The sequence below is a fragment of the Nannobrachium achirus genome, assembly GCF_963921795.1.
Source record: "Nannobrachium achirus genome assembly, chromosome: 6".
In the NCBI taxonomy this organism is placed as follows: Eukaryota; Metazoa; Chordata; class Actinopteri; order Myctophiformes; family Myctophidae; genus Nannobrachium; species Nannobrachium achirus.
In genome coordinates, this window is record NC_137815.1 from 46,146,056 (window position 1) to 46,173,756 (window position 27,701).

At 43.1% G+C, this 27,701-nt stretch overlaps 2 protein-coding genes across 3 annotated transcripts; one reads left to right on the forward strand and one right to left on the reverse strand.

The window, feature by feature from the left end:
- Positions 1 to 1,484, forward strand: LOC308287126 (pre-miRNA 5'-monophosphate methyltransferase-like; the record flags this gene model as incomplete). Its single annotated transcript, XM_080728246.1, has 2 exons — positions 1 to 213; positions 921 to 1,484. The coding sequence occupies 2 exons, from the start codon at positions 1 to 3 to the stop codon at positions 1,482 to 1,484; spliced, it is 777 nt and encodes a 258-aa protein (XP_080584372.1).
- A 1,016-nt stretch (positions 1,485 to 2,500) lies between these two features.
- ppp4r1l (protein phosphatase 4, regulatory subunit 1-like) lies at positions 2,501 to 27,701 on the reverse strand (the record flags this gene model as incomplete). Of its 2 annotated transcripts, XM_080727851.1 has the most annotated exons (20): positions 2,501 to 4,912; positions 6,274 to 6,415; positions 8,590 to 8,724; positions 11,437 to 11,557; positions 12,013 to 12,113; positions 13,049 to 13,210; positions 13,747 to 13,932; positions 14,454 to 14,540; positions 14,833 to 15,173; positions 18,273 to 18,784; positions 20,093 to 20,217; positions 20,532 to 20,690; positions 20,998 to 21,063; positions 22,063 to 22,170; positions 22,398 to 22,544; positions 22,678 to 22,820; positions 22,947 to 23,053; positions 24,769 to 24,898; positions 25,696 to 25,740; positions 27,677 to 27,701. In XM_080727851.1, 20 exons carry the CDS (start codon positions 27,681 to 27,683, stop codon positions 4,767 to 4,769), a joined length of 2,970 nt encoding a protein of 989 aa, XP_080583977.1. In that variant the 3' UTR covers positions 2,501 to 4,766. The 2 variants fall into 2 exon arrangements, with proteins under 2 accessions (XP_080583977.1, XP_080583976.1); XM_080727850.1 differs by lacking the exon at positions 27,677 to 27,701 and having other exon boundaries at positions 25,696 to 25,786.

The following is a 27,701-nucleotide window of genomic DNA, read 5'->3' on the forward strand; positions in this document are numbered from 1 at the left end:
ATGGCGGCGTGCGAATCAGAGGATTCATGCAGAGAAGAACTTGATGAAAAAGAAGATCCAGGCGCTGCACCTTATGGAAACTTCATAAACTATTACACGTTTAATCCGCCCGAGAACCGTCTGAATCTTATTCCCGAGACACTTCTGCAGGATCTGGGCTACAACGCCAGCCATCAACCCACACTGATCCTCGACGTGGGATGTAATTCAGGGGTACGTATGTGTAACTTCCAAGGTGGCCAGTTATTATTGGGCAGTACTAGCCTTGGATCAAGACTGTCATAGATGTATAATGTATTGTATCGATTTTTTTCACATTTACACACACACACACACACACACACACACACACACACACACACACATATATATATATAGCCCTGAATACATGACTATCATATCATGTATATGATAGTCATGTATTCAGGGCTAATATATATATAGCCTATAGGCTATACTAAGTAAAAGTCAGACTCGATAAAAATACATATATGATAGTCTTGACTCTTTATCCAATGGCTAGGGCAGCTATCAAATCAAATGATCAGTTTATTAATACATACAGTATGGTCAGTCAGTCAGTATCATGCCATACTCGTTTTCAGCAAAAACGTATCCATAAGTTAAGAAATCTGTTGCCCCTCATCTTCTGTTATTGTACAAAAGCATTATTCTACCGGTTCTGCTGTTTTTTTTAACCATGTTTTTTCATTATATTGTCCATGCCTATTCCCTAAAAAAACAACATTTTCACTATTACCTGTATTGCTTTCAAGATTATCGGACTTTGCACACCGACACTTTCTGATATGAACAATAAGGCCATCACACACAACAAATAACACTGATGCCAGTAACTTAATTAAAGACTTTCGAGTGCTGGTTTCTTACTTTACTCTATTCTCTCCATTGTATAACAGGAACTGAGTGTGGCTCTATACGAACACCTGCAGAAGGCCTCGTCTGAAGGAGAGAGAAAAGCAGAGGGCAGTCATCTTCTTCACATCTTGGGTTTCGATCTAGACGAGAAGCTTATCCAACGGGCTGAACAAACCAATCCCTTGCCTCAGATCATCTCCTTCGTCCACCTCGACATCACCGAGGACGACAGCCAGAGCAGTCTGCTGCGCTACGCCGAACAGCACGGATGCTCCCGCTTCCATGTGTGCCTGTGCCTGGCCGTCACCATGTGGGTCCACCTGAACCATGGCGACGAAGCCCTGCTGGAGCTGCTGTCTCGCCTCGCGTCCATCAGTGAGCATCTCCTTCTGGAGGCCCAGCCCTGGAAGTGCTACCGCTCTGCCGCCCGACGGCTCAGGAAGCTGGGCCGCTCACAGTTTGACCACTTCAAGACACTGAAGATCCGCGGGGACATGGCGGAGCACGCCCGCGCACATTTAGAGAGCCACTGTGGCATGGAGCTCACGCAGAGCTTTGGCAACACCACATGGGACCGAAGGCTATTGCTATTCAAACGGAAGTGAAGCCCATTTTATACTTCGTAGTGGGCAGCAGTTGCTTGTTGATCTGTTTTTTTTTTCTTTTTAATGACACTCTCTGGGGATGGAGTGTAAGATGATAATGTATTTGTAATAATGTTAAATATCTACCGTTTTTATCAAAGATTTTACAAATAAAGTGGAGAAGCACTAAGAAAGCTGGAAATTTGAGATTAATCACAGGGATATTTTGTGGTAAAAAAAAATAAAGGAAAGAAATATTTTAAAACTGCTACTTGGTCTTGATACTAGAGAAGTGTTGGCTATATTACTGTACATCTTCAGTCATATTGATACAAAATTTGTATCCAGCAGCTGTCTAGCTAATCACTGACATTGAACTGTCGTTTAGTCAAGTGACATGACAGTGATGTAACAGTACAGTGGCCCTGGGGGACTAGATTGACAAGACACATACAGTTGTGATCAAAGGTTTACATACACTTGTAAAGAACATGTATGTCATAGCAGTTTTGCAATAATTTCTAAATTATTCTGTGATAGGTTGATTAGAGCAAATAAGTCACACACAAAAACAAAAAATATTTTCATGAATTTATGGGTTTTCTGAAAATGTGACTAAATCAGCTGGGTCAAAACTATACATGCAGCAATGCTAATGTCCCTTGCCCTTGTAGAAAGTTGTCAGTCAAATAAGCAATTGTAAGTATAAACTGCACATTTTCAGAAAACCCATAATAAATGAATGCAAACAAAAAGAAAAGAAAAAAAACATGCTTTTTGTGTGACAAGTATTTGCTCTAATCAACCTATCACAGAAAAAAGTTTTAGAAATGACTGTAAACTCATAACTGCCATGACATACATGTTCTTTACAAGTGTATGTACAATATTCATTTCTCATTGATCTCATCTTTTTATTAAGCAGTGGGATGAGTAGTATTGTATGTATTTTTACGTCCACAATTCCAGGCTGGATTACTGCTTTGAATTGAATTATGCCTGAGAAATTGCAACACAAAAGGACATTTTCACACATCTAATTTTCATTCAGTTTAATTACAGAATACTAAAAATAACATTACATAAAATGTAATCTTAAAAGAAACCATTGAATATTACAAAGGTCGTAAATTTTGCAAAGTTAGGATATAAAATCTTTGAACAATGGTGCATAAATTGAAAAGAAAAATAAATTTCATAAAATGCATATATTAACAGTTCTACCACATAAAAAAAACAGATGGGCACAAATTGCAGACAGATGAGATGAGTAGACACTGCATTACCACAGTGAGCTCTCCTTTTGAAAGAAGAAAGACTTGAGATGCACAGCACACCACAAATCAGCTTAAGTTCTCAAGTCCTGTCTATGATTAAAAAAAAAAAAAGTTACCATTTATACACAGGGAAAAAGAAAAAAAAAAGACTACAAAAGTGACTTGGTGACTGCTCCCATAATATTCACACGCATCATGTTAGATTTAAAAAAAAAATGAAAAACACCCTACTACACTGGCCTTGGTTCCATAAACATACTGGTTCCACAGGTTGTTTTTTTAAGCTGTACAATGTTCAAAGAGTTGCACATTTTGAGAAACCTCATACTTAATGCATTTCGCCACTACAGGGGAAATAATACAGTCGGTTGTCTTTCAGTCGCTTAAACTCTTTGACCATGGAGCTAAACGACAACCCAATTCCTTTTCCTACTGTACAACCATGGTCAGTCAGAGCCAATGAAAAGCTACCGTGGTGTGGCCACATGATCAGGAACTTAAAAAGACAAAGTGGAACAGACTATACACAAGAGGGTAAGGCTAGATTCATAGTTTGTTGCACGCAGTGTTGCATGCTGAAAATAAGTGATCTACAAGCTCATTCTTGACACGCAACATCAGCGTGCAACTAAGTAAATGAGGCTTAAGAGAGAGGGAAGTAGGGGTTTAATGTGAGGGAACATGCATATTCCAACAGTGTGCTTGCAATCCTCCGCTTTCCAAGGTTTCACGTCACCCATTGAGGTTAACATCACCCTGAGCCATTTCAACAAAACCCTTTCTTTTTTATTTCTCTCTTCCAATCCATCCACACCAGAGAGACCGCACCTCTAGAATCACCAATCAAGGACATTCAAAGCCAGTTGAAACCTGGACGTTTCCTCTATGTATGACACACTGGCCAGAGTCATGTCCATAATATGGAGGTATTTTCATTGGTCTCCTGCCACTTGGGGGAGACATGCTGTGTCACATTATTGGTAAAGACATTGATAAACAGAAGGGATGCAATAAACTGTCCTTAAGGTGTTGTTTAGAGAATTGTCACGATATGGATTTAAATTCAAGAGGTCCACTGAATGATGGGAGTCTCATGTCCATTTTCCTGTGTAGTAGTAGTGGTTTCAGGGGCCGATGAAGACAAAACAGTGAAAGACAGCAAAGAAAGGGTGAGAGAGAAAAAAAAAAGAGACATTAACCCAGAGGACATCTCAGAAGCCTGAGGAAAACATGAGGCGTTTAAGGTGAGGGACACCAGCAGAGCTACTCGGTGGTGTGGCTGGTCAGACTGCTGAAGGTTTCACCTGGGATCCAGTCACCCACCATTGCCATGGCGGTGACTGCTGCTGCAATTATTTAAGCTAATGCTGCTTGGGTTCAGATCAGTCGCCCTGAGTTAGTGTGCACATGTCAGAGTCAGACAGGCCTCATCTGCTTTGTTCGTTAAGAAATCCACAAAAAGAAGCAGTAAGAAAAAGATCGCCTGGGAAAAGAAATCAATTTTATATCACAAGCTCTTAGTTAGCTTTGGTGAGCGACACTTCGCTCAGTTTTACAAGTCTGCAATTAGACAAAGCCAAGAGTCAGTCTTGGGGTGGGGGCTTGGTAGTTGGGAGTCCAGCTGGAAGTATAAGTTGCTACCACAGTGGGGGGTCCAGCTAACTGCTGAGTCCTGCTCATTATTATCTGGGAAAACTCAATCGGTGGCCAAAGACATGGGGATGCTTGTTTCTCGCCACAAGTATGCCTTTTGGGTTTGCGATGTGCGTGGATGTAATGTCGCATTTTGCAGCACGCCCAGTATCTGGTTGTGTGACATGATTACGGCTCATGTTTGTGTGTGGCTTTGCCAAGTGGTCATCAGTGCCGCCGTGGTACAGGTCTGTCCTGCAAGTGCGTGGTGTGTGGGGTCCGGTCAGGTACTGGTGATGGCAGTTAGCTGACTGTGGCTCAGTCAGACAGGTAGACAGTCAGACAGACAAGTAGACAGGCAGGTGGGTGGTACATTGGGAGTCAGGAGCTGGGGCTAAATTAAAGGAGCAGTGTCCATCAGGGCTTTGTTGGGGTCCAAGGTGGCAAAGAAACGCACATCACGGTCCTTGTCAGCCTGCAGAGTCATCACCGTCTCCTCCAGCTCGTCTGAATAGGCACAGCCCGGTTCCTTGAAGTAAGCTGCAGACACAACACAGTCAGCATTTAAAGCAAGGACACCCACAAACAAAGTTCACAGGCCGACACGTGCAGTGGTTATTAACCCTGGTGCTGTTGGGTCAAATAAGACCCGACTCAGTCCAAGAAGCACTGCTGCCCCTGTTGGACAAGGGTCAGTCTCTTCCCTTCATCTCCCTCTCAGTTTTCCTACAGTCTCCTTTTTACCAAGTGAGAGAAAGGAAAGGAAGAAGCACAGTGTATGCGTTGGTAAATTCCAACTGTCCTCTAGGGCTGTGAAAATTTGCCAAAAATAGCATTCGAATATTCGCCTGAAAATCCCCCGTATATTCGAATAAATTCGAATATTCGAAAATATCGAATAATTCGAAGCATCCGAAATTCGAAGCCCTTTATTCTAGACAGTCGCTTCTATCGCTTTTCTCTTTTTTTTACTGTGTGCAGGTCCGCGTTGGTCAGGGACGTGCAAAGAATGTTAAGAGAGGCAGGGGCTGACATTTCTAAAAGGGCCTTTTGGTGGACAATTCTCTGTTAAAAGGGCAGGGGCTCAAGCCCCGTTTGATGTATGTGTGCACGTGCCTGCGTTAGAGCAGAATCTGATCCTCGTTGCAAAGCGTCACTCACAGCAGCCGTGATTGAGTTGAGTTAAAACAAGCCACAACATGAAATGAGCAATTATAATCACACCAATGGATTATGTTCTGGTTTGAACCAAATTAGATAGTCTACATTAAGAGCAGTGTGAGTGACGGAGGGAGTTTTACCGTTATTGCGTGCGGGGAGATTGACTCGGTGAGAGAAGAAATCCATGCTTTTTTATAGTGTTTTCGGTGGAGAAGTCTCGTTGTTGTATGCCTTCCCGTCACTACCGAAACGAGTCGCCCGTTTCAGCTTAACTCGTTAATCATTCTGAATCAACGTGAGCCAGTTTAAAAGCACTGTGTGTGCACTGTGCACTGTCTGCGAGGCGGACGAGTGCATCTGTCTCTCCACTCCGACATGTGACGGCCAGTGTGTGAAGGGAAAGTGAAGCAGCTGGAGGTTTATTCTTCGCTGTATGACGGTGTCGCTAAATAGGCACCCTTAATGTACAAGCCCACAGCGTATTGGATCAGCGACGTATTGTGGACTTGTAGATCAGCCCACTTTTGCAGCAGCGAATGGAGACTTCTGCCTTGCGAGACCAGCCACCTTTTAACGTTCCATGCGCCCAGAATCTCGCGAGAAGTGCGGTAGATTTGTTTTAATTAAATATAAATTAATTCGAAGCTCAATTTTTTACTTTCGAATATTCGTTTATTGTTAACATTCGAACGAATCTTCGAATATGGAATATTCTTTCACACCCCTACTGTCCTCTGTACCTTTCTCCATGATGCTCTGTCGTAGTGCCTTGGCCACCAGTACACGGACATTGGCCACAGGGTCAGAGGAGAGGCTGAGCAAACTGGGCAGGAGATGCTGGGCAAACTGGTCCATGGGCATACAATCCTCCTCCACTATAGCCTGAGGGAGAGTAGGAGACCATAACACAAATAGTTAAATCATGTTTACATTTGGCATTTATACTACTACTAGGTCCAGATCCTTAACACCTTGTAAATTGTCTGCGTTTTATTAATAAATTCACAAATATCATGAAGCTTCAGCGTTAGTTTATGCAGGACATGGGAGTCAAGTCGCTGCTCAGCTGTAGTCAGATGTCAGTCAGCTGTGTTCTCATACCTCATTAACATATCTGCTGGTCATTATGTCACATGACTGCCATACTCCAATCAAAGCTCTCAATCAGTAGGGAAGGCTCTTTGAATAGAGCTTGCTTTCTCTACCAATGCTTGGTTCCGAGCTTCGGAATCATTTGCTGCTTGCTTCCTCCTCCACCCCAGCCTCCACCTTTGCTTCGATCAGTCTGGCTAAGCTCAAATACTTGTGATTGTCTGATTAAGTTACATGTCAATGTGGTTAAACTCAAATACTGTGTTTTTTCTATGTTATGTTCTGCTATTGTATTGCTATTCTATTGTTTCTATGTTCTGCTATTGTATCCCTATGGGGGGTATTGCTTGCGTTCCCTGATTTTGCTTAGCATGCTCAGAAAACCTTGCACAAAATTTCAGGGAGCATCTCCTATCGCGGAGCCCTTTAAACGCCAATATTAACTGTATTCCATTTATGCAATAAATGGTTAAATCTGCTTATTGTGTATTCCATTTTGCAATAAATGGTTAAATGACTTGACGTGAATGTTCCTGACTAAACTGACTACTAATTGAAGCCGAATTGGCCGAATACTAATTGAAGCAGAGGCCGAATTGGCCGAATCGCATGAAAGAGCCCTGACAGCACATGGTTGATTCTACAGACTCAAAATGTCGCACGCAGATAGCTCAGATCTTTGCCTACGTTCTTAGCTAGGCCTCGATCCGACCTGATAAGGGGTTTTCGGGATCCGGCGCAAAACGTTCGTAATCTCCGTATGCGGAGATGATGTCTGATATCAGGCTGTTCCGGAGGGACCGGAGCAAGCGCTGACTCATTGTGACATCACTTCATAAGAAGGCTCTGATGGTCAAAACGGGTTCTATGACAACATGTATAATGGGGTTTGCATTACACAGACTTCGGCACGCACGTTCCCCGCAGCTGCAGGGAGTGCAGTGCCCGACCTCGACCCGATACGCGGTTTTCCGGAACCTGCGCGAAAGGTTCGGAATCTCTGTATGCGGAGCTGATGTCCGACATCAATGTTTTCTGGAACCGGCACTGTGTCTGCAGAGATCTCCATATGGGCATAAAATGGACGCATTGCAGACAGATATCTTCATATATGGGCATAAATGGACACAGGCAAACAGATGGTCAAAACAGGTCCTATGACAACAGGTATAATGGGGTTTGCATTACACAGACTTCGGCACGCACGTTCCCCGCAGCTGCACGGAGTGCAGTGCCCGACCTCGACCCAACCCGACCCGCGGTTTTCCGGAACCTGCGCGAAAGGTTCGGAATCTCCGTATGCGGAGCTGATGTCCGACATCAATGGTTTCTGGAACCGGCACTGTGTCTGCAGAGATCTCCATATGGGCATAAAATGGATGCAGACAGATATCTCCATATATGGGCATAAATGGACACAGGCAAACAGATGGTCAAAACAGGTCCTAATGACAACAGGTATAATGGGGTTTGCATTCATGCCCTATTTACATCGTTCCTGAGTAGGCCGGTCCCCGACTAGACGCTCGGCCACCCGACAGACAGATACAGAGATCTCCATATATGGGCATAAAATGGACGCAGACAGACAGATATCTCCATATATGGGCATAAATGGACACAGGCGGTCAAATCAGGTCCTATGACAACAGGTATAATGGAGTTTGCATTAAAGGGCGGCGCATTCATTCCCGAGTTGGCCAGGTTGCCGACTAGACGCTCGGCTGCCCGAGCTTCTAGTTTAACCAATTAGTGGTAATCCTAAAGGGAATACAAAACAAAAAAACAAAGGTCTACCGCTTTTGTAAAATGTTGTGTAAAATGTCAAGTATTCGACAGATGTATGTGCAACTGCATTTAAAAATACACATTTAAGATAGGCATGCAAGCAAAAACTCAACTCGGATAACTAAAGAAATTAAAACAGACAGTCCAACTGTAAGTAACCTGAGAACTCCACTGACCTGGCAGATGAAGGCAAAGGCTTGCCTCCCCACCCACTTGGGACAGTGGCAGAACCTTACAATGAGCTCGTTGATGAAGTTCAAACCAAGGTCATGAGCTCCGCAGGCGTACAGCTTTTGGAGGATTTCCACCACCTGATCACAAACACAGGGAACAACAAGGTCTTTAATCAAGACAAAAAGAGTAAGATAGAAAACTGGGCTCCACAGACATGTAATATGCGGCCAAGATCGGATGATTTTTAGACCTTCTTTGGAAAGTATGCCAGGGGATGTATTTGGTGACCTAACCCCATCTGAAAGGATTTTGTGCCAGGGACCCCATACAAGATTTGTGTTGTTAAAAAGTTCTTTTTCAGGTTTTGTTGAAAATAGATTTTAATTCTATATTAACACATTTTGCTGGGGACCCCCTGGAAACCCCTCAAGGACCCCTGGGGGTCCCAGACCTCACTTTGAGAACCACTGATCTAGTGTAAGTGTTGTCACCTCAATTAAGGCAATCTTAAGAGAATAAAAAGTTCTCATCTGCGTATGTAAGTGTCTACATCAACGTTCATGTGGACTTCGTTGTTTACTCTTCATACCCAAACGTCCAACTCAAGGGTCTTGACTACAGCTAAGGCTAAGCGGTCTACATAGTAGACTATACGTCACCGACCGGCAAGTATTGCCTGCCTGCCTGTCCCTCTGGCTCCTCCCACTCCCAAAGATAAACAACACACTCTAGTGAGAAATGCTCCAGTCCAGGTATTTCCCTGTGAATTGAGGGCGATGGCAAGAGAGTGGTGGATAAAACAACAGTATGGTGCATGTATTACACAACAGTGCTAAATGCTGCCACCAAGTTTTGTGCAAAGGAGAGGGATCATGTGCACTCATGGCATTTGCGGAACCTGAAAACACCTACCACTCAAATTGAAAAGATTTAAAAGGGGATTGAACAAAATCTCCACAAAAGCTGTCCCAAAAGCTGGATCTAACCACTTACCCATGGATGCCACTGAATATTAAGTCACCATGACCTGTGAGTATATTTTGATACATCGACCAGCTGAGCCAATCCACGCCACAAAGGATTATTTTGAAGTGCATATTTTGGGACAGTATAGTTTCATTTTAATGATTGATTCTTCAAAGAATCTTAGCCAGAATAGCAGATGTATTTCAGTGATGTTAATAGGTTTTCAATGTAATGGGTCCCGGGACCCACAGGTGGTCATTCAAATGAGTCCCAGAAAAAATGTATGGGTCCCCAATTTATTTTAGCATTGTGAGCTTTTAGATCGGCTATTTATAAAATGTTTGCCTCTTTCTTATATTATTTTACAATTTGACTAATGTTTGGACATTTTTGATAGTATAGTTTTAGTTTGTTGATTACTTTGGTGCAATAATGGTATTTTTTTATTTTCTTGGGGTAATAAAAAGGTAATTTTCTCAAGTACTGTACTTATATGTACAATTTAAGGTACTTTACTTTACTGGAGTATTTCCAATTTTCATTACTTTTACTCCACTACATCTGAGGCAAATATTGTACTTATTCCACTACAATTATTTGAAAACTTTACTAGTTACTTTGAAAAGTATAGCCTACATAACCACTTCAGCCATGGCTATTTTCAAAGGATATTATTTGGTAACATGTGAAACAGAATAATTGTGCATAATAAGTACTTTTACTTTTAGTCCTAAGTGTATACTTTTACTCAAGTATGATGAGAACGTGTAGAGCGCTCGGGAGAACGGCTGTTGTAAATCACAGATAATTAGTTTCTCCGCTTTGAAAATCAGACGTCTTTTTATTACTTAATGAGTTTATTGCGACCGTCAGGTCGCATTTACTACCAAAACCTCCACCGGCTGTCTGTCAGTCTGTCCGTCATGTCACACTTTTCCCCAACTCATAGATACGATGACATCACAGAGTCCACAGCTGATGATGTGGCGGGAATGCTCTCTTCCCTGGTGAGAATTGCCCCTTTATATAGGGCTTGTTTGTGTATTGTATGACATCACGCCACATCATCAGCTGTGGACTCTGTGATGTCATCGTATCTCCATATATGGCCATCTCCGTATATGGAGATATAAGTCGTCCATGCCCAAGTATGGGCTGGTGAGGTCAGACTTTGTGTGATGCGTAGGTTATCTCCATATATGGAGATTCAACATTCCAGGTGTAACTATGGCTGCCCGTATGACATGAGAGGTGGAGGTTGTGAAGCTTATCTCCCGATTAGGGAGTCTTACTGGTGACCATCTGCCAGCCTCACTCTGTGCCTCAGACGAGCAGCCAGCCCAGAAACGGCAGTAGCTTTAGCATGTAGCTAAACGTAGCATCCGTTCACTGCGTTGAAGTTCAGTGCCTCTGCTCTGCTGGCTGCTGCAGAGCGCTGTGGCTCCGCTGCATGCAGAAAGAGACAGACGGCAGGCACTTTCTGGCGAGGATATTAATGAAACGAAATGCTGTTTGCGACACGTTCATTCCGCGGGGACCCTGACCGCGACGCTGTAAATTATTTTAACATGTACTCCAATGAGTGCGCGTCCCTGGGACCCCGGGAGCATGGCGTGAATGCGTCTCTGGGCGACGTGAACGCGTCTCTGACGCGGGACGCGCACGTAATGACGTCTCTGTATTTAATTTGATTTAGGTCAGTAATGCATATCCCTAGATTAAAAGTATCTATCGCTCACTAACAATCATAACATGGTTCATCAACATTGATAATCCATGCTATTTCGCATGTTCTACAACTATCATAGCATACACCACGAAAGGCTTTTCCAAACCACGTTTTATATGTTCCACGCAACATTAGAATGCATCACAAGACTCACCAGTTTGTAGGAGATCCACCTGACTTCTGAGACTTTGTCTGAGCAGAGAGTGAGTGCTATCTGCCTGAGGTAGTCGTAGACATCGTAGTGACTGTACAGCTCGATAATCAGGATTAGCTGCCTGAAGGGGACAGAGAGTGTGCATCAGGAAACTTCACTTTTGCCATACGTGCTGCATTTAATAACAAACAAGGAAAACCTTTATTCAATCATCTAAGATTGAGAAATAATAATTCTACAGTGAACATTCTTTTTTTTTTATAAATAAAAACATTGCATAGAATGCAGAGCAAACTGATGCATGGGCAAGTGAACCCCAAGAATGATCGACAAGCCTTTTTGGTTTGTTTTTGTTTACCTCTCAGTTAGCTCTGTATAGATACTTTCTACTTTAGTCTAATGTTGTAAACGTGTTATGCAGCATCCTTTTACAAGTAACAACAGTTCCAATGTATGAACGTCATACTTGGAAATAAACGTCAAGGAGATTTATGCTATGAATGAGTCCCATGTTCTGAATGAGTTCCATGTTCTGATAATTATTTTAAGTCCTGACTCCTTGTCAAGGAAACTTACTCTGCAAGCTCATATCTGAACCTCCAGTTGCGGCTGTTGTCTGTTACCATGAACTCTTGTAGTTGGTACAGATACTCCCTCCGCTTGTCTGCATGGAGAAGCTGCAACACAAAGAGGCATACAGTATGACTAGAATGAAAATTCTTTACCTTTGGTTTTTGGCATGAACTGTTCCCAATGACACTATGACAAATTATCCCAACTCGAATAGAACTGTTAGCATTGAGTTACAGTATATTATTTTAGAATTTTAAATAAATAAATCAGGGGTCTTCAACATTTTCAGGCCAAGGACCCCTTAACTGAGAGAGAGATGAAGCAGGGACCCCCACAACCTTTGCATAGATTCCATATAGTTTAAACTTTTGACAGCACAATCATCAGTGTATTTTGGATTCATGTAAATGTGTGTTTTCAGATATTTTACCACTTGAGCCGTCATTACCTAATAAACTTGACCTTTTACTCTGTACTTAGTCTGCTCTATTTCCCCTCTACATCAAACCTCTTTGCCGAAAATAGCCGATCTACAAGCTCACAATGGCTCGCAGAACGAGGCGTTGTGAGCTTGTAGATCTGCTATTTTTGGCAACAGTTCTCAAAATGTGGACACTAGGGTTCAAGTTGTTAATATAAAAAGGATTGGAAGATTTGGAGGACCCCCTGTAGTAACTCTGAGGACCCCCTAGAGGTCCCGGACCCCCTGTTGAAGACCCCTGAAATAAATAGATGGTGACATATTTGGTTTGTGTTTAGATCTTTAGGACCTCATGTCAACTCAACTATAATTAAACATAACCATTATCTCTAATCCATGATCTAACCACAAGTTTCCAGCATCCCATCATGCATTGCGCAGAAGATGGGCGGCAGTTCCAGCGCCGTAGCCGAGCCGAGCAGAGCGTGATCTACAAGCTCACAACGGTCACATCTGCGACGTGACGTGAGCTTGTATGTCAGCTGTTCTCCGGATGTGTCTCACACATAATAATTCTACAGTAAATTCCCGCGGAAACAGGTGGATATAGAGGCCAACCTTGAGGAAGTCATAGAGGTGTTTGAGAACGCCGATGCGGACTTCGTCCAGGTCTTTGAGGAAGCCATTAAAGATGGGCACCAGGTCGGCCGCCGTCAGCTGATCGCCCAGGATCACCGCCAGCTCATGGATGGAGAAGGCCAGCGTACGACGAACCTTCCACTGAGAGTGGAGTTAGAGTGAAGTAGGTAGGGAGAGAAGATAAAAAAGATTTAGATCTGTTGAAATAAGCAGTATTTTCAGTATAAAAAAGTTGCATTAAAAAAACTAAAAGGAAACAACTGTCATTGTTAGAATAGATATGAGTGAGAGAGAGTGAGAGAGAGAGTGTATTCTAGGCAAATATCCTTTGCACACCATTAGTTGATCCAGGTTCTCAAGAGTAAAATAAATGAAACCTAAACCCAATTTTGTCTTTTCTTTACATATATCCTATATTATTCATGGCATCAGGCACAAACAAATCAACTCCAAATACACGAACAAAAGGGGCATTCCAATATAGGCCTATGAGCATTTACTGATGCAACGTACAGTAGGTGTGAAGACCGTCCGAACTCTCGGGTCCTCTAGTAGTGTTAAAATGTCAGCCAAAGCCTCATTAATACGTGCTCAAAATAGCTAATAAGAAATGTAATTTTCCATTAATTAATTTACTTAGAATGAAACTCGGGTAACGTCACAGTCTCTCTGCTTACCTGCACATCGGTAGCCAGGGTCTCGTACGTATCCTTGAGGCAGTGCCAGTTCTGCCGTCCCAAAGTGAGGGCCACCCCGGGCAGGCTGAAAGCACAGTGTTTGGCTATCTCCGTGTCTACAGTCTGGGCGCGTGCCGGGTCCGTCATAGACAGGTACTGATCCAACAGCTGCTGTGGGATGACATTCTGCAGGAACAGACGAAAACGGAGAGGATTTAAGGGGAGCGTAGATACATAGATGTTATGAAACAGTGCAGTGAGATGAGGGTAAAAAAAGAGAGGTAAAGGAATGTACAACACTCAGGGAGAAATGTACAATTAAGGCGTTTAGCGGACGCTCTCATCCAGAGCGACTTACTAAGTGCAAGGTGGGGATAATGGCCATGACCCCTAGCCAACCAACAACTAAATTAGAGTGCTAAGAAAGAAGAGGGAAAGGAGTGGAAAAATGAAGGGGGAAGGGGGTTAAATTGTAGTTAAATGGCAAGGTACTAACACAAACTATTAAATGTCAAATCATTTCAACAGAAATTACTTTTCACCAACTCATTTCATTTCCATTTTGAGAGTATTGCCCTCTGAGCCTGTGTATTTCTGTTGCTAGGTGAGGTGGTGATGAATAATCTATTCCTATCCCTGTGCAAACACTGACAGTAGGGATTAGCTGAACATTTCCTTGAAGACAGAACAGGACTTGCAACACCAACCTGGATCTTGGGCTTCTCCTCGGACGCTAGGCAGGGTAGAGAGTCGTCCTTCCCCTCTTCCTCCACACTCTCAATCAGTTCAGACTCCTGAGGAAGATGTAAACACACCTTTAAAGGCCAGGATCAGATTGCACAAGGTTTTTGTCTTTCACAATGTTCAACGTGTCAGATTACACGATTGTAGTGCAATACATTCTCGGTCAAGACAAAACAGTGGCTACAAAAGTATGCCGCTGATCGATCATCACTTGTCATCTACGATGTTGCGCTAGATCGGGGAAGCCGGTCAAGAAATATTGTAATCCAGCTACTCCAATCGAGGCACACACCCATGGCCTACACTACGAGCTCAGATTGTGGTAACGAACCACCGACTCACCGCGCTGCTGTGGTCCGAGTCGTCTCGTACAAGAACAGGTGAGTCTGGAGGTGATTCTTCCTGGCCCTCCTGGGTCTCTGTCTGGGTTTCTCGCTCCCCCTGCTCCTGGACGGGGCATGACTCCAACGCCGGGGGAGGCTCTGCCGGCTCTTCCTCTTCTGTGGGACTTGTGTCAGTCTGCGATTGGACCTCGGAGGAGTCGCTCTCCGCCGACTGGCTATCAATCTGGCTCTCTTGTTGGCTCTCCTGTTGGCTGGGTGGCTCAGGTTCAGGGGGGCTTGCATCAGTCGGACTATCTAGCTGGGCTGCCTTAAGAGCTGCTGACAAAACCTGGACTTGAGCTGGAAATTAGCACACAAACCAAAAATGATATTTTAAATTCCAATTCACAGAGGGACTACACCATGAATTTTCATTTTTCCAATTTGTATGTATTTTTTTGGTGTCCCACCAGCACGTTCTATCCTCACAAAGTCCTATTTCTGACCATTGTGTCTTTCTCAGTTTATGGGCAGATCTACGTAAGCAGGTCTCAGAACGGGCTGTCTGATTTTAGGTCTGATTGTGACATCACAATCGGGACCTCCTGCTACTGCTGTGCTGAGTGGTGGTTGGGGAGGGGTGGGCAGGCCTGAGAAGGAGGCAGGAGGAGCTGGGAGAGGGTTGGGCAGGCCTGCTGAGCAAGAAGTGGGGAGGAGTGTGGGGCCAAAACTGTCTCAATAGCGCAAGCCTCCCACTCAGGACAAGGTGGTACTGCAGCTGAAAATGCTCTGAAAGCCAGGCAGAAATGACAGGGGCTATTTATTCAGGAGTGGTAATTTAGCCTCAAACCTTTTGAAAAACATTTTTTGGGACACAATGTTATATAAATTATTTTTAAATGCATGGTGTAGATTAGAACCTTTAATCTGAATATGCTTACTGGTTGACATGCTAATAAATACATGTGCTGCATAAGATGCCTTTCCACACCAGAAAGTCTACATCAGAGAGAGTGAGCAAAGGAAAGCGTTTGGGACCATTTCACAAAGAATGATGACAAAGGTACATGGTACTAGAACACAAGCAGCACGAGCAACATGCTAAACCGCTTAAAATATAAGAATACGACACGTACGTCCAAGCAATCCATTATGCACAGATGATGGGACGCAAATAAGAACGCAATTCTGTTTCGTCGGACTTAACTACTAATGTAATTACTACAGAAGGAAATGGCCCAGTAAACAAAGTGGAGAGGTTCTTCAGAGATGCTCTAAATCCATTACATTGGTGAAAGGTTCCCCAGACTGGCTACTTTTGCCAGATGCCATCTGTGTGTGCCCGGGACATCTGTGAGACCAGCGGTTCTCGTCAGTGAACCTTACACTAAACAAACTGCGGTGTGCGATTGATGCCAGAAGTACACATTGACATGTTAATCTTCCTTAATAAAAATATGTACACTAGCCAACAAGCCTGGGTCAAGTCAATCTGTGTCGGTGGCATTTGCATTGCATTTGAGCTGTGCAGATTATTAGAATATAATTATTGGAGGGGCCTAAAGAAATGTCTACCATTCTGATAAAAGTTCATGTGTAGATGCATTTTTTTCATTTCAAGTTGGGAATGTGCCTATGTGAGTCATCATAACTGTATTTCAGATTTCTTGTTCACACTTAAGTAGGCCACAGAAGTGCCTTCACAAAAACAAAATCCACGTTTTTAAATTTAAGTCAACAGCCTTCGAAATCCATACGTCATAAACAAATTATGTCACAGGCTGGTCACAAGAAGTCAGAGATCCGCATTAGACCCCAGCGTTCACATTAACGATTAATCATGTTAGCTAACCATTTGCAAAACATCCGTCTTTGACATCCCTAGTTATGACTGCTGACTATTGAATGTGTGCTTACAACTGGTGAGAAACCTTATCGGTCATAGGCAAAATCTTAACAGCATTTGCCTGCTTGGCTGGTTTTTATGTCTACTAGTAAGACACCTGAGGGTGGAATGCGACCTCAGGGTGACATGCGACCTCGAGCCAATTCTTGACTATCTGGCCAACTACAGCGTTTCTCTGACGATTCTAGTTGTTGTCATTCTGGGGGGAGTTTGTACATGTTTTTGTGAGGGTATCAACCCTAGGAGACACGGGAGAACATGCAAACTCCACACAGAAAGGCCGTATCGCCAACCCCACCTAGGGTGTGAGCGATAGGGCCTAAACATGGAGATGTGGAGAACACAATATATGGAGATAGTCCAGTCCATCATGTCATATGGGACTTTTTATGCCCATATATGAGTCATTCTGTACCACATCACCATGTTTAGGCCAAACAGGTTCGCTCCATTTCTCCATGTATAGGTCCAAATGCCCAACGTCGAGCTTGACAAGGAGGATACCGCACATTGTACCTCATCCACCCTTTCTTCTCTCTCCTTTTGGTATCTTTATCCTCCTCCTCCTTTTTTTCTTTTTTATTCTTCTCTTTTTTTCACAGCCGCCCCCATATTTACTTTAGAAAATATATATTAAATTCTAAGAACGTTTCGAGTACCAGTTTGATACAAGAGCGAATAAGCGCTACACTTCTGGAATCCTGTGCGTCGACTTTAAGTCAGATCCAGGCCTAATAACTTTATCTAGCCGCCCCGTTGCCACCTCCTTGTTACATTTTCTTTTCTGAGACACATTGTACCTAATCCACCCTTTCTTCTCTCTCCTTTTGGTATCTTTATCCTCCTCATCCTTTTTTTTTCTTGTGTATCCTTCTCTTTTTTTAGTCTTTCGTGTAGCCGCCCCGTACAGGAAGTGATGTCACAACTCGCTGACATCACACTGACATCACTCCCTGTACAGAAGGAAGGTTACAGAAGGAAGGTTACGGAAGGAAGGAAGGTCACTCAAGTGACAAGGTTTTTCAGGGTATATGCGACCTTTGGTCGCAACAACCTTCGGTCGCAATTATTCAGCTCAAAAAAGTAAAAAAGGAACATTACAGTATTATCATTGCATTTCAAATAAATATGGATGATAACCATATACGTACAGAGAAAATACGTCATAATGCAGTGGTTCTATGGGTCACGTCCCAAAGTGCTCACGCATTGGCAAGAAATGACCAAACGTGAAGAGGACGCCCTTGCCCCTTCATAAACTATATAGCCTAGTTATTTAGTAGGACTTATGTTCGGGTGGCTCTAAGAGCTGTTTTGATTTCCCCCCCACTAAAACATGATAGACAGAAGATTAGCTATACTAGACCGAAGATTCTTTCCAAAAAAGCAGACAGAAAGTGTTAAAATTATGTTTAAAAAAAATACAAAGCGACGGCAAATTCGCACATTATAACCACATCTGGGGGTATATTAGAGTAACGTTAACTCCATTGACACATACAAAACAGAAAAAGTACAAAACTAAGGCACCACCTCTTTAAAGTCCGTCTCACCTTGCACGTCCGGGTCATCCATGTGTGGCTGCAGGCAGTCTAAAACCTTCTGGATCTGGTCACTGGTGGCTTTACCAGGGCTGGACTTTGAGGTAGGACATTCCCCCATCGTCTCCTCCTCATCTTTCTTATCCTCCTTTTCTGACGTTTGCCTATTTAGCATTTCCAGTTCCCCACTGATGTCTGGTAAAGGAGGCCTCCAATAGTGGAAAGAGTTAAAGTTCTCGTCCGCCTGCTCCATTTCGTTATGGTTCCTATTGCTCTCTAAGACCATGGGGATGTCGTTATTGTTGTTGTTGCTGCGCGTGGTGTTTCGGTGGCCTTCGTGCTTCGCTGCGGGCGTTTGTGCGGGGCAGTCGTCAAAGGAGTGGATATCCTCGTTGTCGACCATGGACAGGTGCTCCGGGGAGGGCGTGGCACGGCCGTCCTGGTTGGGAGGCGTGTGTGTGATGGTCCTCTCTGTGTGGCACCCGCTGATTTCAGAGCAGTTTAGGGAGTTGAGGGATGAGTCACTGTAATGCAAAGGCAAATTGTAACACAGGGGTCTTCAACGTTTTCAGGCCAAGGAGAGAGATGAAGCAGGGACCCCCATAACCTGTTCATAGATTCCATATAGTTTCATTGTTTGACAACTCAATCATCAGTGTATTTTGGATTCGTGTCAATTTGTGTTTTCAGATATTTAACCACCAAGTCAATACTTAATAACTTGACCTTGCACTCTGTACTTAGTCTGCTCTTTTTCCCCTTTACACACCAAAGCTCTTTGCCGAAAATAGCTGATCTACAAGCTTGTAGATTTGCTATTTTTGGCTAAAGTTCTCTGAATATGGGTGCTAGGGTTCAAGTAGTTAATATGAAAAAGGAGGGAAAAAAAACGTTCTATCACTCAAAGATTTGGGGGACGTCCTGTAGTAAAGCCCTTTGCACACAGGCGCGTTTATCCGCACGGATAAAACAGACAATTTCATTTTTTTTAAAGAAAACAATGATTCTCTACGACCTCATGCACACCGGATCCGAATTAGCCGTGCGACGAGTGGCTGCGGCCGTGCGTTTTTTCTCGATCGAACCCAGTTCGATTTGTGCGTCTCACTCCTTTTATGACTCCTTTTGGGATCCGCAGCGCCGATTCCGCACAACATTACACACCAAATCCAATGCGTTTTATTCATGCAGCAAACGAAAAAAAAAACTGTCCTGTGTGCAAAGGGCTTAACTCTGACGACCCCCTGTTGAAGACCCCTGTTGTAACGTGAGTGTAATTAGTTTCCGCCTCTACATAAAATAAAAGTACCGGTACTCGAAAGGGGACTGGAGGGTGTATTATAATATAGATTTCTTGCATCCCAATCCATTACAGCCAGGTATTAGTTACTTCAGAGTTTCAGTATTTAAGCGCAGCCCACCTTAACATTTTGGGGCACAGAAAAAAAAACAGTGTAGGAGCTATCCACGAGTTTCCTACGCCCCATAGTGCATTGCGCAAACGTCTGCACCGAGGTTCCGCCGCCGATTTACAAGCTCACAACGGGTTGCATCTGCGACGCGAGCTTGTATGTCTGCTGTTAAACCCGGAAGTTTGGTCCCGATAGTCTCCAGTAAACTCCCGCGGAAACTTGTGGATACAAATCTAGGCTAAAATGTGAAAATATTCTATGGTTGTAATTTGTAATTTTGCAAAGTGATGTTTTAGCTAGAGATTTCAGAGCATCAGGCACTTCAAATAAAAGTGCATACAGTGACACCCAGGAGGCTGCTTGGGCATCAAGGGAACCAGACTAACCTCTAATGTCGTCTGGAAAAAAGGTGGTTCTTACCTGTCTGAGGTACACCTGGGGACTTCCAATAAGGTTCCATCGTCCCTGAAGAGAAGGCCTGTGCTGGAGGGGTTGGCAAAGGTGGAGATGAAACGTCCCAGGGACTGGAAGGCAGCTTGGCGCACCTAGACAGACGAGAAGACGGATAAATGGCTTATTTCTTAGCAATCTCTGACAGTGACATAGGAAACTAGATTAAACATATAATTTTCACTTTGGTGTGCATTTAGAAAATTCTCTGCCTCTTGTAACATACGGTCAACTGCAAATAAATCCATAATGAACACTGCAATCAATGACCCCAAAGATCACCTGTATCTTGGTTACAGAAGAATGTGTAGTCTCCACATACAGCACACTCCTCGGCATGAACTTTACATTTAACATTTGACAACTGTTCATCTCTCAAAATGATGTTTACTGCGTCGGATGTACTTACCCAACGGGACTGGTCACTAATGAGGCTGATGAAGAGTGGGGACAATTTAGTGCGTCGCACCTCTGGGGAGGTTGAATTGGAGACTATCATGAAACACTCTGCACAGGCTTTCCTGATGCCCCACAGGCTGTCTGAGCACAGGTCAAAGAACTTTGACATCTGCATACAAAAATAAAATGGGGCACATTACAACTTGTATGCAATATCCAGCATCTGAACTGTGAAGCTAGAGGCCCGCTGCAATAAAAGTGCTATGCAGATGAAGGGGTGGCTCACTGATGGAAAGCAATAAACAACCTAAGTCTCATGACAGCAATAAGGCTGCTGTTTGTTATCTTATATGACTTGCCATGAGAAATTATTGAACGGCTGTGGAAGATTAGTGTTACATAATCACAGATATACAGACACTCACGGCTTTTGAAGTTTGCAAGCTAAGCAACAGAGGAGTCTACAAGTCTCTTACCAGTAGTTTCTCTGTGGCATCCTGGCCGACAATAGAACAGAACTCGCCAAAGTTAGCTGCACAGACCTGCAACAGAATAAATGAATCACAATGCATTTGGTGGTCAGTCAAACATTTTCCTGATGGTTTAGGATACCAGGTAAACATAAAAGTAGATGTCTGTCTAAACAACATGCTATCTAAATAACTTAAAATCTGTGGTCAACAAGTTCTTTGGGTGACATAACCCAGGTCCCAAAATGGCCAAAGTAAATACTACCCTAAAATCATCATTGTTGATTCATCCATTTGTAACTCAGGGATTGTATAAATATAACCAAATGGACCCAATTAGTTAATACCACTTTTTACAATTGGCAAAAGCTCAAGAAAATCCACATGGGATTTGATCATTTTTGCTTCTCCTAAATACCCAACTGGCACCATGTACACTGGATAATTAACATTCCAAACAGAAAACAAAAGCATAATGTAGGCTGGCCCGAAATTAAAATAATGCTGACAATCAAAACCCTGCGAACAGAGGATCTACAGCGCGCCTCAGCCTTCACGGCTAGTCTGGTGCATCACAGGAGCAGGGACTGATGTATGCAGAAGAGAGAGACACTGGAGCAGCTCAGACGGTTCTAACCTTTTATTCAGGTGCCAGTAAACAGTGACTAACGTTTCGATGCTAGTGCATCTTCATCAGAGTCAAAACCCTGCATTGGTGCCCTACCACCCTGAATAAATATTAAGCCCAATTTAACGATTCTTCAATATTATTTTTTTAAACATTTCTAGGCAGATCTTGTTTTATTTAGATGGAAAAGTAATGAGCGACAGGAAACTGAGGGCAGAGAACACATTGAATACTTATATTTAAACGCACTCTAAAAAAAATCCAATTTGGTGCATGTTATGTATCGAAACTAAGCACACACAGCACAGCAAGTATGTTTTTCATAAATACTCAACAAGCTGTAGGTGGTCACAATAATTATTTTGCTTATTAGTGGCAAGACCACAGAAAACAGTTGGGAAATGAGGTGGTGGTCAATATGGCCATGGAGATGTGTTGCTTACCTTGCGGACTTGGAAGAGCCTGGCATCACTGCACAGTTCACAGAAGCGTGGCAGCAGCAAGTGCTCCACTGTGTCTTTGTTCAGCATGGTTACCAGCTTACACATGATCTGTAAGGGGAAAGAGAGGGCACTGTGTATTACAGGATGTATTCGAGGTGCATGGGTCAGAATAGAGATACACTGAAAGCGCAAGAGAGGAAGTGCTTCAGTGATACCATGGATCTTGTATAGATTCTGCTGCTGTACTCCTACTGATACATATAGCAAACACCTTTAATGTAGTACAGCCCCTAAACAACTTATTTTGATTTAGATAAATCAGAGGATTATCTTACAGCAACAGCTTCTATTTTGTAGTCGTCGTCACTGCTGGGTTCTGTGAGGTCCAGTAGAACAGGACAGACTTTGGTCTCCATGTCGGCCTTGGAGATGAGGCCTTGTTCCAGTAGAACAAGTAAGGCTGCCTGGCTGGTCTTTCGCACCTGCAAAAACAAATTGAAAGAATAAAAATAAAATAGATCAAACTGAAATAAGCCACCTTCATTGATGTTACAAATATCCTTTTAAAACAAAATCTAATTAATAACTAAACCAGTTTACTTCGTCAGTGCCCACCTGATTATTTGGGTCTGTGAGATACCGCACCACGATGGGAACCAGGTATCTTGAGAAAGCGGCTGGAAAGTTGGGCCGATTTTCATGTAAGAACATGGCAATGTTGGGGACCTGCTCCATGAGTTCAGCTCGCACTGTGGGCTCTGAACACATAAGTGTAATTTTAGTGATCAACAGTGTCATGGTCAAGTCATATTTTGTTAAATACTCTTAGCATATGCAATAGAAGCATATGATACCAATACCAAAAGAAGTAAAAAAGCATATACCTCCATCTTCTGACATTCTGGCAACTGTCTCCATCACACTGATAAAGTCATTCTCATTGTCACTGAACTCTCGAAGCACATCAAGCAGACCACGTGCCACGATTTGCCTAGAAAGCAACACACACTCCAGGTTAGTTGCCTGCCTGCCAACACCTACAAGTGCATGCTGCATAACAGGGCCCTGTTGGAGCTGCCAAGTACATTATACACATGTACTGTACTTGGGAATGACAGGAGGGTTTGAACCCAGCAAAGCAGACAGAAAAAAGCAGGACCTAAAATGGCTTTGCGTGGGGGCAACAGAGCACTGTTAAATATTTACAGAGGAACTGCGTTTGAACTAAGCCAAAAGCACACCCTGAGGTCTTTATAAACCACAGAGGGTATCTGGCAGGCTTTCATTTTTCACTGGTCAGAGTGCTGAAAGAACCACATCAGAAAATGCATGCAGACAGTAAAACAAATATTCTACCACTTTTTCGAGTCACGTGTTCAAATACTGGATTCTGATTGGCTAAATTCCGGAGGTTATGAGAGGACTACTGCCGCAAAGTTGTGTGTCCGAGATCAATGCGCCTCAGTGTACATCCGGGGACTTTCCCCCAACCAACAAATGAAGGTCGCAGCGGTCCTATGTTTACTAACGTGCGTACTATCGTCGCCGATTTATTTGGATCCAATGCAATCCGCCAACTTTAAAGCCCCTTTTCTCTGAACCTATGCCTTTCTGGAAGCGAACAGCCTCTATTTACGGCCGGAACGGTGCTTTTAACTGACGTTAGCTTAGCTGTAAGCTAGACGCATGGATTACTATGGAGTTGGCGCCATCTGTTGGTGAGTAGAAGATGTTGTTTGTGGAACTATCTGCTGTCTCGCGGAAGTTTTATAGGCAATAATGATTGTAACTTAAGATCCTTGCAAGTTACAACTATGTGTTTTCTTTCATGTATACGGGAAAAAGTGGTAGAAAAGCTATTTACCACTCGGGGTCGGACATTATGCTCTCATAATGTCCTGAGTGCGGGTGTTATCGGACTCGGCTGCGCCTCGTCCGATAACACCCGCACTGCGGACATTATGAGAGCATAATGTCCTCTCACTCGGGGTAAATTGCTTACATGTCCCACTCCTCAGTCAGTGTGAAAAAAAAAACCTTATGTCAGGTGTCTGACAAATTCATGACCTTAAACACAGAGGATATGGATGCACTGTAGCCCGGTGGTTCTCAACCTGTGGGTCGGGACCCCCAGGGGGATCCCCAAATTATTTTGGGGGATTCCCAGATGATTAACTTAATTTGCAACATTGTTTTCTCACTCAACAGTAAACAAACCAACGTAAAAGTGGGTTAGGGTTAGTGGCCAAATTGTCAAATATTAGAGGCAGAAATTGTGAAAATAGCAGATCTACATGCTCACAACGCCTCGCAACTTAGAACTGGGTTATACAAAATGTAATGCCTCAGCTCTTAGTACTCGTCAGGGTAGGGAGTCCCCAGTTAAAATATGATTATTTTGGGGGTCACGGCCTGAAAAGGTTGAGAACCACTGCTGTAGCCTGCCCAATGCCCTGCATCAAGACTTGTTGCATTCCTGCTCTATGGTATGTGCTTAGCCAATAAACAGGAATGCGGATGGTCGTAAAAAAGTATATTGTTCTGAGTGGTTGACAGAACATGCCATTACCAGTCATGGACATCCAATTACCTGATATTCTGGCTTTGCTTTAAGATTCATTCAAACGGATTGAGTGATACTGAGGGATTTTGTTTTAGTTTGACTTCTTTTGAGAATCAACAGCCCGACGATGTCCTCCTGCTTACCTATTGAAAACGTTCTCACTGAAGGCATACTTCTCTAGCCTCCCTAGAGGAGTGAGGTTGTCCTGCCCTGCGTCCAGGAAGGCTGTGATGCGGATTCCATCGCACTCTGATCCATAGTCATCGAAACCAACTGTGGCCAGAGAGAGGAAACACGATGCAAAATCATGCAGACCATGGCAAACGTGTCAGAACACGTACCAAATACCAGGAAAAAATATCCAAGCATAATAAGAACACTGAACCAAGGATACTACATAGGATTATGGAACTGCAGTAGACACAATGATATACTGACTGACTGTACATAGCTGTGCTAAATATAGGATCAACATTATGGTTCACCCCTCCCCTCCAAATGTGGAAAATAATTCAAAGGAATATGGTCTCGTTGTACAGATAAAATGTTCATCTATGAACGCATAATGTCTTTATTTAATTAGAACGTTGGAGGCTGGAGGAGTGGAGGCTACTAACAGCTTTAAATTTCAAATGAGCAAACAAGGATTCCCAGAAATATAATTCTGCCTATAGTATATATACATGTGTGGAGGGGAAAGCAAGGATTTGCAAATAACGATGCACCTTATGTATATATTTGAAGTATTATACTAATGTTTGGACAAATTTGACATGTTTTCCTGTGTATTTTCTTCCCTATTCTTTCTTGAATTTACAAATGATGGGTGCTTGTAAGAGAATTTCACACACTTTTTCTTAAACCTGTGATGTGACAATAAAGTTGACTCGGAAATGATTAACACAATTTAATAAAAACAGCATTGGCTGTATAGACCGATTTCTCAGAGCGGCAACCATAACTGCGGTGCCAAACGACACCGCTTCGCACAGTGACACCGCAGCTACATGCAGTGTTCTGGGAAAAGGGTCTATACATTTCCAGAAGTAATAAGATATTAGAATACTCACAGTCATCCAAATCGTCGTGACCATCTTCAAAGTATAAAGACAGACCTGAAACAATAGGGCAATAAGAGGGGAAAGGCATATTGGCAAACATGTAATCAACATTTCGTAGTCCTCTACATAGCACGGCACTCCCTTTTTCAACATGTTAGTAGTTCTAATGGCATCGGGGGTTGGCACTAACGCAAGGGTCTTCAACAGGGGGTCCTCAAAATTACTACAGGGTGTCCTCAAACTTTTTGTATGATACAACCTTTTTTATATTAACCACTTGAACCCTAGAGTCCATATTCTGAGAACTTTAGCCAAAAATAGCAGATCTACAAGCTCACAACGCCTGTGAGCTTGTAGATCGGCTATTTTTGGCAAAGAGGTTTGGTGTATAGGGGGAAAAGAGTAGACTAAGAACAGAGTGTAAGGTCAAGATTATTAAGTATTGATGTTGAGGTGGTTAAATATCTGAAAACACAAATTGACATGAATCCAAAATACACTGATGCCTGATTGTGCTATCAAACGATGAAATGATATGGAATCTATGAACAGGTTGCTTCATCTTTCTCTCAACAAAGGGGTCCTTGGCCTGAAAACGCTGAAGACCCCTGCACTAACGGTTGCCCGACTGCCCGTAGCAAGTAAATAAAAAGTTTAGGCAAGTGGAGTTTGCTTTCAGGTTGCCCGACAGGCAAGTGCATTCCATTTTCATTAAATATTATTGGCTATTTATGAAGAACAATACTACCTTTTTACTTTTACAACTAGCAGTTGCACTCATTCTGTTTTTTCAAAGTGACTGTCGCAACTCTGAACTAATTTGTTCAACAAGCACATATTTTACCAATCATTTTATAATGGATTCATTGGACTATTTGCTTTTCGGGCAAGTATTCATGACCCTTGGGCAAGTTGAAAATGACCTGTCCTGTACTTGCCCGGCGGCCAAGTGCCTCTGAAACCTTCTACCCAATCTATCTACACAATTAATCTCACTAGAAAACAGAGACTTCATGCAGATTCACATGATGTAATGTAATGTAGACCAAGTTGCGTGCTTTGAGATAATATGGAGAAACACCAGGGGTTTCCCCGGAATCCCAGCATACACATGTAACTTTAACAGGAAGGGGGAGGTCACAATATGCCAGGTTGTTTTTTTTTTAATTAAATGGACAGTAAAAGCGAATCAATTTCAGCCAGGTAGATACAAAAAAATAACTGGATTAATTGATTTATATTTCCCACAAATCAGATTACAGTCTCAAGTCAAGACAGTTGGTCAATCATGTAAAGAGTGGTGCTGGAATGGACGTTATTGCTATGCTATGTAATTGCAAGAAAAGCAGAGAATGCCCGCCTCAAAACTGTATTTAATTGCAAACCTTTTAAAGGGACATGTGTTCAGTCTTACATTGTGTTGCTACGCGCTGTGGATGTTTATAATAATGCAATACGCCGCAAGCAAGCTGCCTGGAAGCAACGTCTTCCTTTGTTATGGTTTGAAGCAGGGGTGGTTTGCTCAAGCTTGTGTTGTGTTGGCTCAATATGACGTTAGCGGTGTGGCTAACGTTAGCTAACGTCAGGTCAACTGGCTAAGCGTCGCTATAACAACAATTCGACTTTGTACGCGGCTGTATGCAACACCAAAGGCCAGTAATGTAGGACCGTGGCAGTGTAAAGTCTCCTACATGGGTGGAAAAAACATCTACACTTCATATTTAAGTACGAAATCGGGGGGTCTTGGCGTTAGCTAGCCCGCTAGCCACGCTAGCTAACATAGCTTGTGTGTGTCCAGCCCTTTTCGTCTTGACTTGCTCGCCGAGAGCAGTTTGCTTTCAAAACAACCACGTCGACGGGTACACTGCGCGTCTCCACGAAAGCATTTTCACACAGACGACATCCACGAACAACTGTTACAAAACAATCCCTGCGTGGAAGTGTGTGTGTGGATCTGTGGAACAGAGAGGTGTTATTAAAGTGCCATTACCTGCCATCTTGATTCTCTGCTCTGC